Source organism: Tinamus guttatus, unplaced genomic scaffold, assembly GCF_059628265.1.
Source record: "Tinamus guttatus ecotype Peru unplaced genomic scaffold, ASM5962826v1 Tinamus_guttatus_pri_ptg000023l, whole genome shotgun sequence".
Taxonomy (NCBI): Eukaryota; Metazoa; Chordata; class Aves; order Tinamiformes; family Tinamidae; genus Tinamus; species Tinamus guttatus.
The window spans coordinates 2,347,594-2,366,116 of record NW_028288557.1 but is presented as its reverse complement, the minus strand read 5'-3'; the positions used below and the strand labels follow the sequence as shown (position 1 = coordinate 2,366,116).

General features: G+C 42.5%; 1 protein-coding gene across 2 annotated transcripts in view; it reads right to left on the bottom strand.

The window, feature by feature from the left end:
- The window catches only part of MICU1 (mitochondrial calcium uptake 1), a 65,680-nt gene that overhangs the window by 9,961 nt on the left and 37,196 nt on the right, over positions 1–18,523 (bottom strand). Inside the window, exons 6-9 of one of the 2 annotated variants that reach the window (XM_088525325.1) lie at positions 13,544–13,609; positions 12,239–12,353; positions 4,703–4,785; positions 1,342–1,539 (exon numbers count right to left, since the gene is read on the bottom strand). In XM_088525325.1, coding sequence (XP_088381451.1) covers positions 1,342–1,539; positions 4,703–4,785; positions 12,239–12,353; positions 13,544–13,609 — 462 coding nt within the window. The remainder of the gene's footprint in view (positions 1–1,341; positions 1,540–4,702; positions 4,786–12,238; positions 12,354–13,543; positions 13,610–18,523) is intronic. The other variant, XM_088525320.1, reaches the window with a different exon arrangement.

Here is an 18,523-nt window from a genome sequence, read left to right as displayed (position 1 = left end):
TATGATTTTGGCAGAACTATTCTCTTTGTATAGGTCAATTTCCAGGTGAAACAAGATTATCAGAAATGCTGATCATAGCACAAACTGTGTTTACGTGTGTTGTCATACATTCAGTAACCACACGTTTTTAACATTCATTAACTTACAAGTAAACATCTTGTACCATCCCCAACTAATTTGTCAGCAACAGCTAGAAAGGCAACTAAAATACACCAGGAAGAACCACGGTTGACTTCGGGTGATTGAAAACTGAATTAGTTGCCACAAAAGGCAAAGGGAGAAGAGGTACCACGACACTAAATAACCCCATTGCTTTAATATCAATTTCACTGAGTATCAGTCTGTAGGAACAGCGAGGAATTGAGATGCTCGTGGCTATGAAGAACATCTTCCTCCACAGCCTATTCCCCGTGCAAACAGTGTCACGCCGCTGACTCGAGCGAACAGCTAGATGAAACCAGCTAACCAGAAAAATAAACACCTTAAGAAAATGCTAGTCCTTAAGTTCATGCTAAATTACATAAAATGACCATATGTACATTCCCACCTTGGAGCAAAGCGCTAGCAAACTCCTACTCCTGTCTTAACAGAGTGTGATGAGTCCTTTTTGTGCACAAAATCCTCACTTCTGACATAAATAACCCGGCTTTGATCAAGCCCAGTCCACCGTGCAAGCTTTCTATCAAGAAGGATGCTCTTTTAAACCGAATCAATTCCACCTGGGAGAGATCAGGATTGCTATTTTCAGACTCCCTTTAATCAAAAGAGAATTTGGAAGCTCAATGTTTAAACCTCGGATGTGCAACTAGGAGGAGGAGAGTGGGAGCTCTGTTAGCTCAGAGCAGTGCCAAGAAAACAGGAAATGCTCAGTTCAGTGGAAAGGTAGAAGATGCAGAAGCAATGCACAAAATTTCACTTATGTTAAGTGAGAATATGGAAGGCACATAGAGACCGTGCATTTGGCAGGATTCAAAGAAGACTTGAACACTCTTGCAGCAGAAATGTTTAGAAAAACAAGCAAAAAGGGAGAAAATAATGAAGGATTTTGCCAGTTCCTCCAGGCCACTCACTAGAACAGGGACAAACTTTCTTAAGGTAAGTTAGGAGCAGACAACTCATAACCCCTTTGGTGTTTCTCAGAAGCATCTCGTGTTCCTCTCCACAAGCAAAGTCAGGGCAGAATGAACCACTCGGGTGGGACAACAGGCTCCAACCCCTCCTGTGCTCGCCTCGCTCTTCCTCCAGAACCCAGGTTTGAGGCCACGTGCTGGAGAAACAGCAGGTCTCCACCACCACGGTCCTCCTTGGGCTACCCTGTTCCCCACAGGCAAGAAGCCAAACCTCGAGCTTGAGGATGTCGTGCTGAAGCTTGCGCTGGAAGTCCAGGAAGTGGGAGATGGTGAGCTTGCCCTTGAGGTCGGCGCCGAAGAAGTACGTGGTGAGCGCCGAGTTGAAGCCGCTCTTGAGCGTGTTGCCGGTCGTGGAGCGGTCCCTGTGGCGCATGCCCATGCTCGTTTGGGAGCGAATGATGCTCTGCACCTGGAAACAGGAGGGAGAGCAGTGTGTTAGCAGGAAAAAACACCAGTGGGGCTCATGCGAAGTATCACGGTGAATTAGTCCGGCTCAGCCGTGTGTGACACTGGACCATCCTCTGGTTTAGTCCTCTGTGGCTAGTGGCTTTCTGAAGCTTACCCAAAACCTGGTGCTTGGCCTTCAGCCCCTGCCTCCTCCTCACACTAGCAGAACGGGGGAAGAAAAAGTGCCAAGAGTTGCAAAAGGCCTCAGCTATGAATAGGACACCAGAATCTTGTTATTTGCGGGATCTGGCAAGCGTAACCCTGGCTTGACAAGAGACTGTGGTATGAACAGCCCCAAAGGGCATGTTGTGGAGGAGAGTGCAGCATCTCACCACTCACAGCTCCCAAAACACCATCCCGAGCTGCTACTCCTCCACTGCAAGGGAAAAGGCAGAGAGAAGGACACAAAACAAGAACCAAGATGACTTTTTTGGAGGGGACCTTAAAATAAGCGCTGTAACCCGAGGAAGAATTTTGCCCCTTGGCCTGTAGCAGCACTGCAAATAGCAGCTCCTCATTTTGTTTTGTGTTCCACTTTAACACAAGTTGTACACGCATATTTTGGAGGAAAATATTTATAAACTCTGTGTGAAGCAATGCAGCGCGTGGATGGCTTGAAAAGCTGCTTCTCCTTCTGCAGAGCTGACTGCTCACCACACTGCAGACCACTCAATAGCCTAATTCCTCTTGTGTTATTACATATGGTGCCTTATACCTCAGTCAAGCCTGAGCCTCCCCGTTTCCCTTGCCATAAATAAAAAGTTAAGGGCAGTTTGGAAATGTGTCTGTGCGGTACTAGAGGCAAAATGATTTGGCTGCTCCCTGGTTGGAGTAATTCTTCTAAAACAAAAGAAAAATGCAGGCGACTGCTGCAAAAAGTCCTGTCTAGTCCCACCAGGACTTCCTGTCTCATCCATCACACAGTGATTCTGCAGAGATGCTTCGTGGTCTTTCTCACATAATCCAAACCAAGTCTTGATGATTTGTTTCATCTTTTGTACCAGCCAAGAAAGAAAAAGGATCAATAAAAACAGTTAAATGAAATGGTCTGAGGAGAAATCGCAGGTAAAGTGGCAAGTTAATTAAAATGTTGGATGAAAAATAGTTAACAATAGAGCAGTAAGCCAAAAATTCATGGGTAATGCTATGGAGGATGAAAAGTTAAAGCTGATGCTGATGATGACAAACTATTAGAGCTGTACACAGATTGTATGCATCAACTGGAAAAATGCTAGAGACTCTTCAGGGAGGCACAAGAAAAATCGGTATTTTCCTTATCAGGGAGTTAAGCCTCTGATTTACCCGTTAGTGGAACTACTGCAATTTCCTTTCTTGATGATGATGAATACTTTTAAAGTTTCCCCTCTCCTCAGTGGGGCAAGAGAACCCAAGTTATGTTGTTGTTCTGGACTAATGCCACCTTTCGGAGCACGTTCCGCTGGAGCGGCCACTTCAAGCTGTCCCTACCAGATAAGGTGTTCATGGGACAAATCTCCAAAGCCTGCCGTTCCTCATGCTCTTACTGGGCATTAACCATAAGGCAGTGTAACAAATACTTATTATATAAATGAGAGTGTGTGTGTGTTTATACACACACAGAAAATACACACACCTCCCACTGAATCTATATGTCTGCTTTATTTCTGTTTGCAAAGTGTCTCCAATCAGTTCTGCTGGTATCTGCAGAGAGCAGATGGTGGCAATTCGCTTTCACCATTTACCTGAGGCAACATGCTCATGTTCTCAAACAGCAGTTCTTCCTTCCACCGCACTGATTTCTTCCCCCTTTCCAAGACAGATCCTTTATTCTCTGACTGGAAGGCTCAAGCTCTCTGTTTTTTTCCTCCCCTTTTTTGATTGCTCTTCACCGAAATATACTGGCACTAAACAGCAACTTCATTCTTTTCATATTTAGTGACACATATAACAAGCTTAACAAAACTATGCTCGTCTTTCTAAGGGTTTGTGCAGGTTCTTATGCATATATTTACTTCCCTGGGCCTATCAGACAGTTCAAGCCTGTGTAATTCAAGCTTGCATCTTCTTTCATCTGCAGAGCATATTCAAAATGCTCCTCCTCAGGAACACTGTTTTACTTTATCTACATAATGCAAAAGCTAAATGTGACACCTGCATTAATAGCTTGGCTTCAGTGTGTTTTTAGTAGACTACCAAGCACTTTCTACTTGGCTTAAACTCGCTTATCTACACAACTCATTTCACCTGTAGCACGTTAGTAGCTACTATAAAACATTTCTTGATTTGTTGCATGTTATGGGCAGTGGCAAAGCTTAATATTTACATACTACTCAAAGAGGAGGAGAAATGAGATCCTTTACTTGGGGAAACAGGAAAGACAATTTTTTAAGAGCTAAATCAGCAGTTCCTCCTATTTGCAAAGGATGTAAATTCAATCAGCCTAGGAGAAAGGAGCTATAACCAGATTATGGAGGGCTGCTTTGTGCTCAGGTATCGGGAGACAGCTCTTCCTGCGGTGTAAAAACCGCATGTGTCCGTTATTTGTCTGGGCAGCCTTGATCACAGCTTGATGCTCTATTTAGTTATGCTTTTGGATGTAATTTACTTCAATTGTGCTGTTTTGGGACTAAATGAATTCCATTTGTAAAGCAGCTAAACTAAATTACAGACAAAAAAAATATTGATTCACATCAGTAGAGGTAAGAGATGAACAGCAAGTAGCTGGCTCCTTCCCCTTCACAACCTTCCTTCCCCTTCACAACCTGTTATACTCTAATGACCCAAAAAAAAAAAAAACAGCAGAGAAAAAGTTGTGGAAGAGGGTAAGGTCAAAATCATCTGATACAAGTACAGAGAAATGTTTTCCTTATGTACTTTGGAGGTGATAACTTCAAAGATACCTCTGTGACAAAGTCACAGAGTTTATACTTAAAATTCTCCTGGTCAAATGAGAGATTGTACAATGAAATATCCCTTTTTTGAGTGTTTTAAAAGAAAAGCAGGCACTGAGGCAACACAGTAAAGTAGAAAAGGAAAAGACAGAGACCAGCAGGAAACTCGCACTTTAGTGACAGTAACATTACGTGAGTGCAACAGTTAGACTGAGATATTGCAGTTTTGACAGGTCAACCTGTCATTCGACTTGCCTGCTCAAACTCTTCCATGTCCACTTCACCATCTCCGTTCAGATCAAACATCTTGAAGGCTATTTCGAAATTCCGCTGGGGAGCTACATTCAGGAAAAAAAAGAAAAAGATATATATATATCACAGAAAAAAACATAAATATATAAATATATAAATAATATATAAAATATATATATCTAGTGGTGATTTCTAAGTAATACATAGAATTACTTAAGTATATATCACCAGTAGACATATAAATATATAAATAATATAAAAATATAATATGTATATCATATATATTTATAAGATATATATCACATATAAGTATATATCACCAGTAGAAACAAAACAAAAATAATACGCTAGCTCAATAGATAAGGCAGAAGTTAGAAGACAAGTGCAAAAGTCCTACTCAAAAGCAATTTTTGATAATTTCTGTATTTTTTTTTAATCAAAAATGCTGTTATTTTTCTATTTTGCCTAAGACCCACGCTCTGTTTCATTGAATCAGTATTTTCCTTCTCCTTGGAAGTGCAGCTCTCAGCTACCTCCCACTACCAACTCCACAGCTCTTCTCTTAGCAAGCGTCTAGATGAGAAACTTGGGAAGGAGAACACACAAATGCAGTAACTTGAGTTCGATTAACAGATTTAAAAGCCACCAATTCCAGGAAAACAACAGCTCTTCCCCACACAGCCCACATTTCTGTTTTGTACTCTGCTATCAACATTTAAAGCTAGAACACCCTGCCAAAACACCTTAATTTTTTTCCAAATTAAGCTAATACAACAGATATTTTCCCTGCTCTGCTGCTTTCCAACACAAGTCAGCTACATGCAACTTGGTTGTTTATTGGGATTTCGAGGCAATCCTCTAGGCTATAATTACTGCTCAGATCATTATCTTAAATGACCATTTAAAATTCAGCCTTTTTTTTTTTTTTTTTTTTTTTTTTAGACCTGAAGACAGCAATTCTCTCCTGAATTCTCAGAGCAATACAGGGCTCCCTGGTGAGGTTTACCCCCCTTTAACCTCATCTGGTTCAACCAGCTTTTAATATATCTTGCAGATGGCCAAGAAATAATCAGATTTTCTGCAGCCTCCATTCTGAAAAAAGGCATATTTCCAGGGACTCAAGATGAAACTCTTAACTCAAAAAACTTGGATCATCCAAAAAAAAAAAAGCTGGTAAATTACCTCCCGTTGGCCTTTTAATGGGATTTTTGTCATTTGTTAAATTGCAATAAAAAACATGCAGTTCATGCTCATCACCTGGTAAGCCACATTTGGGCTGTGGAGGGCAAGAGCCTACAAGAAACCACTCAGAGAGAGAGAAATTAATGGGAATTAACCCAATAGGATGTTGCACATTAGTTCCAGCTTCGATTTAAGACCAGGACTCTTTTACACTGGCTTTCCTCCTTGCTGTAATAAACCTTAGCATTTTATTGCTAAAAGATCCAGGCACCACATTAATGTGGTCCCTTTCTGAATAACTCTGTGCCTTGCCCAGATGTACAATGACATTAAACACGGCTGCAGGATGGACCTGTCACCAGGCGCTCGATACACACAGCACACCTGGGCCTGCAGTTATAATCTCCAGTTTCCTCACATAATGTGCCACTATTTGGGCTTTAAATCCCCAGATGTTGGAGCCAGGGGTGGATAAGAGGAGGTAACTATGCCTATCACCACCAGCATGCCATGAGTTATCTTTCCTTTGGGTGAAAATAGCCCAATTCCGCAGCAGGCACCTGCATTTTTACATTCTAATTTACAGCTGGACACAAAAGCCTCCCCTCTTCACAGCCATCCATCACTTCCAGGGATGTTTCCCCATTTCCTTGAAGAGCAACAACATTAAACACTTGCCAGCTCCCCTCCTAGCCATGAAATAACACCAGTTATTTTATTCACTTAAATAGTAAGTATCATATGCAAGCCAAGGAGCAATTTCTTTTTATTAACCCCAAACTCTAGCTCTGCCATGGAGGAGCTCAGTTCCCCTATGAGGGATCAAGGCAGCGTAGAAAATTGCAATGCAGTTAGAAAAGGGTAGGAAAACAGCAATTTACACATTTTCTCCTCGCTCTTCACACTCTGGACATGAAGAGCACTCACAGGAACCAGCTGCCACCAAAGGCTCCTCAAGGGACGTTGCTTATGACACCTGTCCTGTATCCTGGATGTTTTTCTTGCATCGCTGGTTCAAGTAAGAGCCAAACTTCAAGCAGCAGCCCCAAAGTCACATGAAATGCTGTGCTTGAGCAGACCAACCCGCAGCAGCGCCGACCGCATCCAAACCCCACTCGAACCATCAGGCCAAAGCCCCACTGAGCCTCTGAGCAATTAGAGGGGTTCATTAGGCATCTTTGAGCCAATTATGCCATTTTTAAACTATTCTAAATTATTCAGGGGGCCAATTTGTGGCACTCAGTTGCTCTTTAGTCCATTTACTACCTCAGAAGCAACATATTCTGCAAGGCAGTAAATGCTCGCTGATGAGAAATGCCCCATTTTACCATTTTTCAGCTCATTTGATATTTTCTTCTTAAAGGAAGGGCTCGCAGCACAGCTTTCCTTCTGACTCCAGTTCACAGTTTCAGTCCCCAAACCAGTATCTATCGAGCCTCCATCTCTGTGAGATAATATATTGAGTATTAGGAAAACCATTTTGAGCAGACATTTGCACTTAGCTCTTAGGCTTGACAAGATCAAAAGCAAAGTTGATCCAAGCCATTCATGTTTAATCTGTATAAATAATTAACATATCTACACTGAAAACAAAATAACCAGAAGAACTAGAATGAATATAGGCTAAATAGGTTAGGCTAAATGAATGAAGCACATGAGAAAATCGTGATAAATTCTCCCTGGTCCTTTTATTCTACAGGGGAGAGACTAGATAGGAGCAGAGAGCAGGGCCACAGCCAAACTTATTGAAGCAGTGGGTAAAAATAAAACAAATCTTTATTTTTGGACCAGTTATAATCCAAATAATATGGCTAAAATGGAGAGAAAAACTCATACAGGCAGCGCTAGGGAGACAGCTGTTCAAGTCATGTAGCTCCAACGGCGTTTTTCCTTTTCCTTTTTTGCAGGCTACAACATTAAGAAAAGCTTTTTTCCTCTAGACAAAAAGATTACCACCATTTTCCCCCACCTTTAACCACAGGAATCAGCACGAGTGTTCCTTTCCTGACTTAACACCGTGGTATCTTGGCCAAGAAATCCTTATCCTGGCCAAGCTGGAATCAGGACAGCAGCAGCATTGTGTTCATTAGAGATGATTGTGCTGGTTGTAGGGGAAAAAAAAAAAAAACATAAGGGATCTCCCAAAGCAGCAGAATTTTTTGAGGATGAAGTAACAACCTCCTAGGGAAGCTGCTAGGCACAGGAGCTGGATATGTCCAAGCCCCAGCCCCACTAGCTATAGGAAAACTCCCTAATACTCCAGCTGTTTTCCTTGGGAATTACACCACTTTCACAAAAGGAATCCAAGTCCACCTACTCAACTATTTTTTAATATAAATGTTAATCAACTCAGAAAAATAAAATAACTTGCAGCTAGAGCAAGCGAGTCTGCAGCACCGATATTGAGTCACAGTATCGATCCAGCAGGTAAATTATTTTTAAATCGCTAAGAGGTCATTTCTTATCACACGGGAGAATCATAATTACCTCTGAAATAATAAAAGTCCATCTTCTAAAATCTAAGCCTACAAACCCTTTACTACACAACAAAACTTATGCTGTAAGTACTATAAATTGAGGATTTAAGTTTCCTTGATTTCTCTGCATTTTATTTTCAAATTTGAGTTAAAAAAAAAAATCGAATATTACCCTGGCTTTTACTGAGTGCAAAGTAGGTATTTCCTATGTGATAGAAGTATAACCTGTTTCTTCAACTAGCACATTCAGCAGTTACTACATGTCCTCCAGATGACAGATTCCCTCTTTAAATGCTACTCTCTAGTCAGAGGCAGCCAAGTTCTCCATCCGCATGGAAACCTCTTGAAGAGGCTCCAAGTGATCTTGCACTATGCTATAGTCCAAGTTTATTAGAAGAACACATGCAGAAGTGACTGCACAGTAACTGTTTAGTAGATATAACACCCAGGTGCAAAATTTTGGCCAGAATGGGGTTTTATACTGGTTTCCAGCTTAACTTTTTGCTGCAGTGTCAGAATAACAGTAAACTGAAATGATAAACATGGTACGTGACTATAAGAGGGCAATAAAGAATATTTGCAGCAGTTTGAGGCTGCCCCATTTCATTTTCTTACAGAAACAAGCTGTGGGCCATTCAGTGCCACTTTGCAGGGTGGCAAGAGCAGCAGGAAGCTCCGGCTCACACGCAGCGGGGCAGGAGGTGCCCAAGATGCCATTGGAAAAGCAGATCCATTATAAGCGTGAGGGCTCCTGGGGGAAGATTTCCCACCTCGGCACCAGGAATTCAGGTGCCCACCCCAGCAATGCTAAAAATAGGGGTGCTTGGGGTGCACAGATGCTCTGCCAGGAATAGAAGGAGCTGCAGGTCAGTGGCAGGAGCTGTGGCAAGGCTGGCAGGAGAGTAATTCCTTTGGCTGAAGGCAGCGATATTTAACCCTCCTTCCTGGAGGGATAAATTCAGGCACAGCGACAGTCCAACCATGGGAACAACCCTGACAAAGTCTCTTAATACCCTCTTTCAGGAGCTGTTAATCAAGTAGGCATTAGCACACCTGGAAAAGAGAGGTTTTTCTCTAATATTGCAGTTGCTGCTCATTGAAAAGCTCTCTCCTTCCTCCAACTGCCTGGCAATACCTGCAGGTGCAAAAGCCTCCGCAGTCCAGGAAGCAACATCTTCATTCTCCATTTTTTTTTCCCCTTTGGCATTTTGAAGATATAGCTCTATTTGCTCACCCCACATTTTGCTCATCGTTCTACTTCCACCCCCAAAATCTCAGCTTGGCTGGGGGAATTCCAACATCTCCACTCGGGCAAGCAGCTGAAGCAACACACACCAGGCAGCCTCCTCAAGGTCGTTCAGCTGCTGTTGCCTTTAATAGAAAACCGACTTTGTGAAGCAGTTTAATGCTATTTTATTAGATTTCTTTTAAAAACATTTGCTGGTCACCACCTTCCTGAAGAGCACGGTGATACCAAGCTCCACGTACATTCGATTAAAGGTGATCACCTCTGATAATCAGGAGAAATCAAAGTGTTAATCAGCTTTGAGCTCAATAAACAAGGGGAGAACAGGCCTGGGCTCACACTGCCAATGCAGAGCAGCCTCTTGTGCTTCCCTCCTGCTACATGGGCCACACTTCACTCCTATTATCATGTTTTATTGCTCAATATGTGATCTTCCTTTCCTAATATGTAGTGGTTTTCAGCTCTTTGATGTAATCTACTGTTCTCTCTTGTGCAGCCACATTCTTAACAGCCAGGTTATCCGCACAGCACCACGAGGGAAAGGATATTGAACTGCCAGCTTTTTAAGATCTACTTTCTCCATTTGACTTTATTGAATTCCTGGAGCAGATGCAAGTGCTACTGGTCTCCTGCAGAGCAGCATATGCTAGAAGGGAGAAGCAAAACACAGCAGCATCACAGTGATTTTCCTACCTTGCCACAAGGCCAGATTATTTGAGAAGTTTCATTAAAAGGCAGCAAATGCTTTAGAAATGAAAACCAAAACTCCTGGTCTGGGGAACTGCGGGTTGACAGCAGCTCTAGACACGTTCCTCCACCCTCTTTAATCATTTAGTAAAGAACAAACTCCCAAAACATACCTGCAAGCCAGCATAAGAAACCTGAAGCACTATTTTTGGGAAAGTTTTTACCTTGTCTGCCCTTCACAGCATTGCTCAAAACCCAAACTACTCGCTCTGCCTCCTCACGTTAGTTCGATTCCTCCAAACGTGTAAATAGGTTTAAAAGCCCAAGAGGAAAGGAGAAAAACCCTTCACTTCTGCTGAACCATCCAAATAAGATGGGCTGCTTCTAGGTGACAAGGCTGTCAGGCTTGCTTATTCATAAAGCAAAGAAATTAAATGAAAACGAGAAGAATTTGCTTTGCTGATGATTATTTCTGCATTTTGCTCCCTGGGTTTTCAGTGAGCAGGTTGAGAGCAGCAGGGCTGTAACGCCAAGGACGTGCCCGGTGGCTCCATCACATGTGGGAACGGGATCCGAGCAGCACGTGAGCCTGCCCTCCGCGACAGGCTCGTGCTAAGGGTCCTTCCTAGAGAGGTGCAAATTCCTTATGTCTTTTAGGCTAGGACTGTGGGGAAATTAAGGCAAGAACGGCCAAAAAAGGCTGCTCAGACTCTGCAAAGAAAACAGAAGATTAAAATCCTAAAACAAAGTCCTTGGCTCAAAAAACAAGAGCTATTTAGCTGTGTTTTTTCTGCATGACATTGAGGTCACGTTACATGACCTGGAGGTCTTTTCTCCCCGTCAGTTTGGCCACAAGCAAGACCTTGGTTGGATGTTACTTCTCACGAGTAACGAATCCTTCAAAGTGACAAGTGTTGGACAGAGCAAGAGCTGTCATTTTTGGTCGTTTCCATTCCAGAATGTAACCCGGGGAAAAAAATAAAACATCTGCTGCTGTTTTGAAAGATCAATAACTTATCCAACTGCTGCATTCAGACAAAGCAGATGCTCGTGTCTAGTTAGCTGCCTGCAAAGCAACCAGCTCTTTTGCTTTAAATCTGTTCATCACGAAACAGACACGCACAAGATTAGAGCTTTTCTTTATGCTTCTCTCCCTTGCAAGTCCAAAAATAAGTTGTCTCAGTTCAGTTCTCAAGCGGCACGTTGCTTTTATCCAGCGGGGCTGACAAATAACTGGAATTGCTGTTGACTTTCGTAGCTGCGGTCTGGCATCTGAACACAAAGATATTGATGTGTGTGCCTGAGAGGAAAGGCTAGAAGTGCCACTCGACATAACCACGGGCTTTGGTTTCACCATTTCTTGCCAACGAATGTTCAAGTCCCAGCAGCTCGAGAGCAGAAGACTTTGCTAGGACAGATTAGCAGCTCACATAAGTGTCATGAGCACAGCAGGGTGACAAGACAGAAGGTATCTGGGGATGCTTGTCGGAACATTAACTACTTCACTTAGCTATTCGTAGGATGGCACAAGCCTGAGGTTACCCGAGTCAAATTGCAGCTGGAGGAGCGAGTTTGCACAGCCTTGTGCCTGGCGGAGAGCTGCAGAGCAATACTCAAGGCCAAGAACACTGGGCAATCAATAGGACCAGATACAACCGAGGGTTTGAAGAGCAGATCAAGGGCCCCCTTCCTAAAGAACTGAGCTACAGTTTTAAAACAAGACTTCAGAAGTCAACCTGCTTATCTTTCAAGCCCTTCGGAGTTATGGCTGAAACAGCTGAAGTAGCAGCAATTATTTATTCAGCTCAAGTTTCAGGCAATCAACAGTCCCTTTTAGGGAAATGTATGCAGAATACAATAGAAAGAGATATTGCTGGTAAGCCTTCCAAAGGGTTTAAAAAGCTGTAATGGCAGAGAAAAAAAAAAAAAAAAAAGCGCTATACTTACTGGAAAGGACCGTAGTGAGGAAAATGTAGTCGGAAAAAGAAATGAGCCCGCATTCTCCGAGCGCGTAGAAAATGCTGTCTTCATCAGCAAACTTCTCCCGCTCCTGGGACAGTTTCTGTTGGTGCATCCGACCCACATCCCAAAGAGAAAATAAAACGATTGATTAAACACAGAAATGGGGCACTTCATTTCTTACCCTTATTAGCAGCAAGCCACTGCATGGACACACACCCCTACCCACCACCACTCATACTGAGGGGACCTTTTCCAGCCTTCAAACCTCACGGAAATGCCCTGCAAAGCTCTGTTATCCCTGCCTCAAATCAGGAATAAGGCACTGCATGCTAATCTGGTTTTATATATCAGCTGGTTTTAACCTAGCTGATATATAAATACTCCTAAGTAAACTATATGTCCCTTGGGTTTAATATTGCGTGGGTCTTAGCTGTATTTTTCATAGCACTATGAAAAATAGTCTCATTTTTAAAAATACAGGAGTGATAAAAAGGAAGCTATTTGGTTTCACTGATGATATTTTAGCTCTACTTGTCCTCTACTATAGTAGCAGCAGGAAAGGACAACTCCAGGCGAAGAGATGACCAAAGTGATCAGAAATACATAGTTATCAAACATACAGTTCAGGAGTGGGTTTAGAAGTGTCTGCTTGGAAAACCAGACCCCATACCCTTATCTCTCTTCCTTGCCCCGTTTCTTTAGTACTTTTAAGTTTTAATGGAAAACGCCCTGTGCATTTTGGCACCTAATTCCCCTTACTAAGCTAAAAACCACAGTCCCTTTGGTGCCCTGAAGCTTCAAAGACTGAAAAGGATCCACAAAACTTGTTAGGAGCTGCACACCAACCTCCCCGCTGGTGACCCCGTTACGAACGTGGCACGAGGCAGCACACGCACACACGGAGAGGAGAGCTTAAAACAGAGAGAGGAGGTGGGGATGAGGTTATTTCATCAAAACCAGCTCATGCAAGCACAGAAGCACGGTCAAAGCAGGCTGAGTTGGGGGGTATTTCGGGAGGAAACCACCACACCACCACACAGAGGGCCAGCTACACCACTGTCCCCCACCGTTACCTCTGTCTAGCGGAGATCCCATCATATACAAGATAAAGGAAAGAAAACTGGTTAACTGACAATAATGATTTAAAACAGGCAGGCAAAACATAACATCAGGATGAACGGTTAGGCTCCCAAAAGCAAGAAAAGCAACCGGGGGGTTGCTTGGACTCGCTGCCGCCAAGAAGCCTACGGAGATCCCAGCAGGAGCTGGCGCTGGGCCGGGAGAACTCACCGTTCTCGGGGGCTGCGCGCCGGGGAGGAGCTCAGCTAGTAGCAGAGCTGAGAACGTTACCCCTATCTGGCTTGGAAACCACAAAAAGAGACAAAACAAGTAATCGATCACCCAAAACACCCGCTGCAGGGAAGGGGCCAGCTCTGCTGTGCATCAGCTGGTGCTCTTCGCAGTAGCTCTTTACGGCCCAGAGAGCCATGAGGATTTGGTAGGAGGGGAATCACTAACACCAGACATGCTAGGGACACTCATTTAATGCAGAAATAACTGTCTGAGCTGCCTGGATGGATATCAGGTTGAAGTTTCATTTTCTTAAGGAAAAAAAAAAAAAAAAAAGTCTTTTACCTCCCTTCTCCATCAACCCGGATCCTATGCAAAGCTGCCTCCACTCAAAAAGTTATTTATGCCCAAGGCAAATGAGCAATGGTCAGATCTCTCCCTAGAGAGGCAGGAATATTCTGCTAAGAAGGCAATTTTTCTCTTTCACCCGCCCATGTTATTTACTGGCTCTTTCGCTCAGTTTGTCTTCGGCAGAGCTCATCATAAACTAGCGATTAGCACCCACCTACTTCATTCACGCCGAGCGCTCCGTGATCGAGTCTGAGGTCGGCTTATTAATTTTTATGGGTTCCTTTCCTGCACTTAAAATTCATATCCAGCACCAAACAGCTCAGGATGATACTCACAGATTTACAGTTCTGCCCACAGACTAGTAGTAAGATATTAAGTTAGATACTTTCCAAAAACACAGGGATTGGGACACACGGGAGCGGGGAGCATCTACTCATTTGCATCGTTGGGCAAAGAGTAAAATGGCTTTACAAGCATTAAAAACCTCACGATGTCCCAAATGATCTCTCAAAGCTCTTCGACCAAATTAAGATTACTTTTTTTCCCCCCATATTAAATTAATCCCTGAAAAGACCAGAATTGGTTAGGATCATTCTGCGCTGCATTCAAAACTGTGCATTCACAAGTGAGCAATACAAGTGAGCAAGCCATTGGAAAAGGTTGACAAGTAGGTGAATTTTAAAAATCAAGCATTAAATTTTACATTAAACAAGCATACAAACAAGCAAACATCCAGAGTTATATGTAGAAAAAAAATGAAGAAATAGAAAACCAATTTTTCCATTTATTTCCACACAAGCAAGGCTATGTAAATTCAGTGAAAAGCTGCCAGTCTCAGTGGAATTTTTTTTTTTTTAAAAAAAAAAAACAAACACAAATTCAGGCAACTATCCAGACAAGACTGACAAGTACCAACAACTGGTGAGATATTCAAATGCATTTCCAAATACAAAGCTTGATTTGTCCTTGGCAATTTAGGCTCCAAGCCACCCAGAAAACAGCTCCAAGAAGAAAAATCCCAGAGTGAACAAAACAAAGCTCTTGTTTGCCTAAGGCAACCAACCCTTTGGATGCAGGGACTGGTTTGCCATCCTCGTACAGGGCTTTTTGAGAAGGGAGACAGTCCCCCTGCCATAAAGAAAAGCTGTTTTGCCAATGCATCTCCAAGCCCCGATATCAACTTGAGGCAAACACGAGGTCCAGCTCTTTAGGATGGGCAAATGTACCTGAGCTGATCCAAAGTACAATAGATTTTATGGGAAAAAAACACCACATTTCTTCCTCTCCATGCCCCCAAATAGCTTTACTTGGGGTAAAAAGAAGTGGGAACAATTTAGAGTGTCCTCTGTCACGCTGGGAAGACACCAGCCAAGGTGCAAGGGCAGCACAGGGCCTCAGTTCTTGCTAGGATTCATTCACAGCAGATCAAAGCAAACACTCAATTTGCTTAATTATTAAGTCAAAAGGAGGATATAGTTTTGCCAGTTAGCTTCTGCCACCTCTGCAAAGCCAGGGCTGGACACGAGCTGCAGCGCTGATGTTTGCTCTGCATTCCTTACGTGCAGTTAGAGGAGCCCTCTCAGCTAAATCCTGGCAGCACCGATTCATTTTGCATTGCAAATGTTACTTAACGAGGAGCATTTAATCTGCCACTTGGGGCAGAGCATATTCTTAGGCCCTCATTTAGAATCAGCAGTTTGTATTTCAGTCTGTGGGAAGACAGAGTGGGTTCTGCCACTTTATTCATATAATTATTGTTTAGGTTTCAAGACCTCTGCACCTACGTGCACCAAAGCTACAGCAATTTATCAGCCTTGTGCATCCCCTTGGCATGGACTAACCCCTTCCAAACCAGCGAGGAGTAAAACTGTGTGGGAAATAACGAGCATTTTTTTCCAGAACCAAAAAGTAATTGTGTAAATTAGCAAGGGACCTTATTGACTAACATCAGAGTTGGTTCCTTTTTTTTTTTTTTTTTCCCCTCCTCTGAAAGAAAATTCTTTAAGGTTACCAATATTACGTGGACAAATACAAAAATATGAATGTTTAATATGCAGCAAAGTCACCTTGCTGCAAAGCAATTCTCTTTCAGTCCCAACCGACCACCTTATGCAAACTGCTTAAATACAGTCATTAAAAATATTGCTTCCACAGTTAAAAACATAGTAATATTAATATTAAAACAGATTTTTTTTGTCTTATACCATAAGGGTTCCCCAAATCTGTTTTATAAGCTTGCTCAATAGAAACTTCAAATTTCTTTGCCTTGTTCTGAATTTTCTAACTTTATAAGGAAAAGGTGCCCATCCATATTACTGCAACACAGGATGCAGGTCTATAATGTCTGTTTGTTTTTAAAGATAACAAACTTTTAAGAACCATAGCCATTTATTTAGAGGTTTTCATGATACAATTTGTGTTGGCACCTCACTACCTACACATAAAAGAGACATCAAATAAAAAAGCTTCAGAGCCAGATTAGAATATATGAAACATCTCAGCCCTTGCATTTAAAAGCTCTGTAGGGGCAGAAAAGGCAGATAGGTCCTCCTAGTGCTATGAAATGAGGACAAAAAAAAGCTTTTAGGGAAGGGAAAGAAGAGTAGTTTATGTGTAATTTTAACAGATTTTATAATGTGGTTATGATAATTTTAGACACATAACTGTTTATGTTGCTATATAAGAAAAAGCATACAGTTTATGCTGGAAAATTTTATAGCATAAGGAATTTCTGAAAGTAATCATAAAATTATTTTTGCAATGGCAAAGTTTACAGCAGCAGTTGGTAGCAGCTCTAGACAACTTACTTAGAGGTCTACACGTCAGCAGGGGCCAATGCAAAGAGGTTCCCAACATCAAGTTAAGCAGCAGACGAGTAGTAGAACATGGGAAGATGCTTGTATAGATAACTACAAGTTTGTAGCTTATGAACTTTCAAGAGCGCATTTTAGGAAAGAGGTTTTTTTTTATTTTATTTATTTTTAAAGAGACCTTTTAATGTTAGGATTTGTAAGGGGACACAAATATAGTACATGTTCTGCATGCTCTTTCCCCTCCAGTTGGGATTCGGCCTCATAACCGGTGGTCTCCTGGGACTGGAAAGAGGAATTTGCGCTGGACTTTGAGCAAGGCTGTAAATACTCGTCGCCTTTCTGACAAGCAGCACCTGAAACGCAAGGCCAGCACCCTGGACCGCCCGCAAAAACCACACGGACTTTCCAGACCCTTCGCAGGCAGCAAAACCCAGTCATGCAAGGGAGAAACCCCTGCTGGAAAAAGCAAAAAAAAAAAAAAAAAAAAAAAAAAAAAAAAAAAAAAAAAAAAAAAAGGAAATGCTTCTTAAAAGGGACAGTCTATACTTCTCCCTCCCCAGCTGGAATATCTCAGCCCTTTGCAGGGTAAGGAAATCATGCTCCTTTTGCAAGGGTTATGTTCACGCAGCCAATACTCCCACTCTCTGGAACAAAGGAATTAATTTATTGCTCAAGGTTATTTATTTATTTAGGAAAGGCTTCAGGAGAACATTACAGTTAAACCTTTCTCTAAACTACAGCTATTTGCCATTTATCACAGGTTCCACCCAAACCTCTCGCAAATCAGAACCCCAGTGAGATCTCTCCGCTGCGAAGGGTGGTTACTCTCCCGGTCGAAGAGAGAAATCCCTGGCTGCTGAAATGGCTTTGCGTTTGCAAGGACTCCTGGAGGATGATTAAAATCATTATCATTACATAGAAAGGTCTGGCCCATAACGTATAGGTATCCAGCCTCCGTAAGTCCCCAGAATTAAAAAGGCCACGTAGGGAGCTCATAAAGTCCCTCACAACCCACTGGAAGGTAAAGTCAGCCCTCCAGTCGGGAGATGAGCACATGGATCAGGGTTGCCCGCAGGACCAGTGACACCCGTTGGACGGGGAAGCTTTAAAAGCAGCTCCCCGTGGTCCCCAAGCACGCAGCTAAAGGGCTCACCTTGGACAACTTGGAATTTAAGGCTCTGGGCAGTTCTCCGGATGGAGGAAAAAGCAGGATGCTGCTTTACCTCGTCTCTGACTGCATTACAGAGATGTAAGGCACTTGTAAGGCACTGTGATCATTTTCCCCAGGGAAAAATGCTGTATGAAAGCACCCGAGGAAAATAATTCCACATTAAAAGCAGGTACTTAAAAATGGCTCAGATGATGAGGTCAAGGCCACAGACTAAGGACCAGTCACCCACCAAATGAAGGAGGAGTTTGGGGTAAAACAGCCTGTAATCACATAATTGAAGATTGCCATCATACCTAGATATGAGTTCAGGAATTGAATTAAGATATCATTAGATATCTCTTCTGCTTATTCCTTTCCTCCTTCTAAACATACTCTCTTTTCTGTAGGCAGTGAGGTCAAATATCTATCAAAATGTTCCTCCTCGTCCTGCTCAATTTATCTTCCCTTCCTTATTCAAAATTCAATTTTATGCTCCTTAAGTATCAAGCCTTAATCTAAGGCAGCAAAATTATCTTTATAAAAAAATGAATTAAAGCCCAAATGACCCCATAAGCCACCTGAAGTCTATCCCTTTTGTGATTGAAATGCTGCCTTGCTCCACATAACCTTGGGCTGCACAAGCAATTCTCCACGTTACCCGCAGCG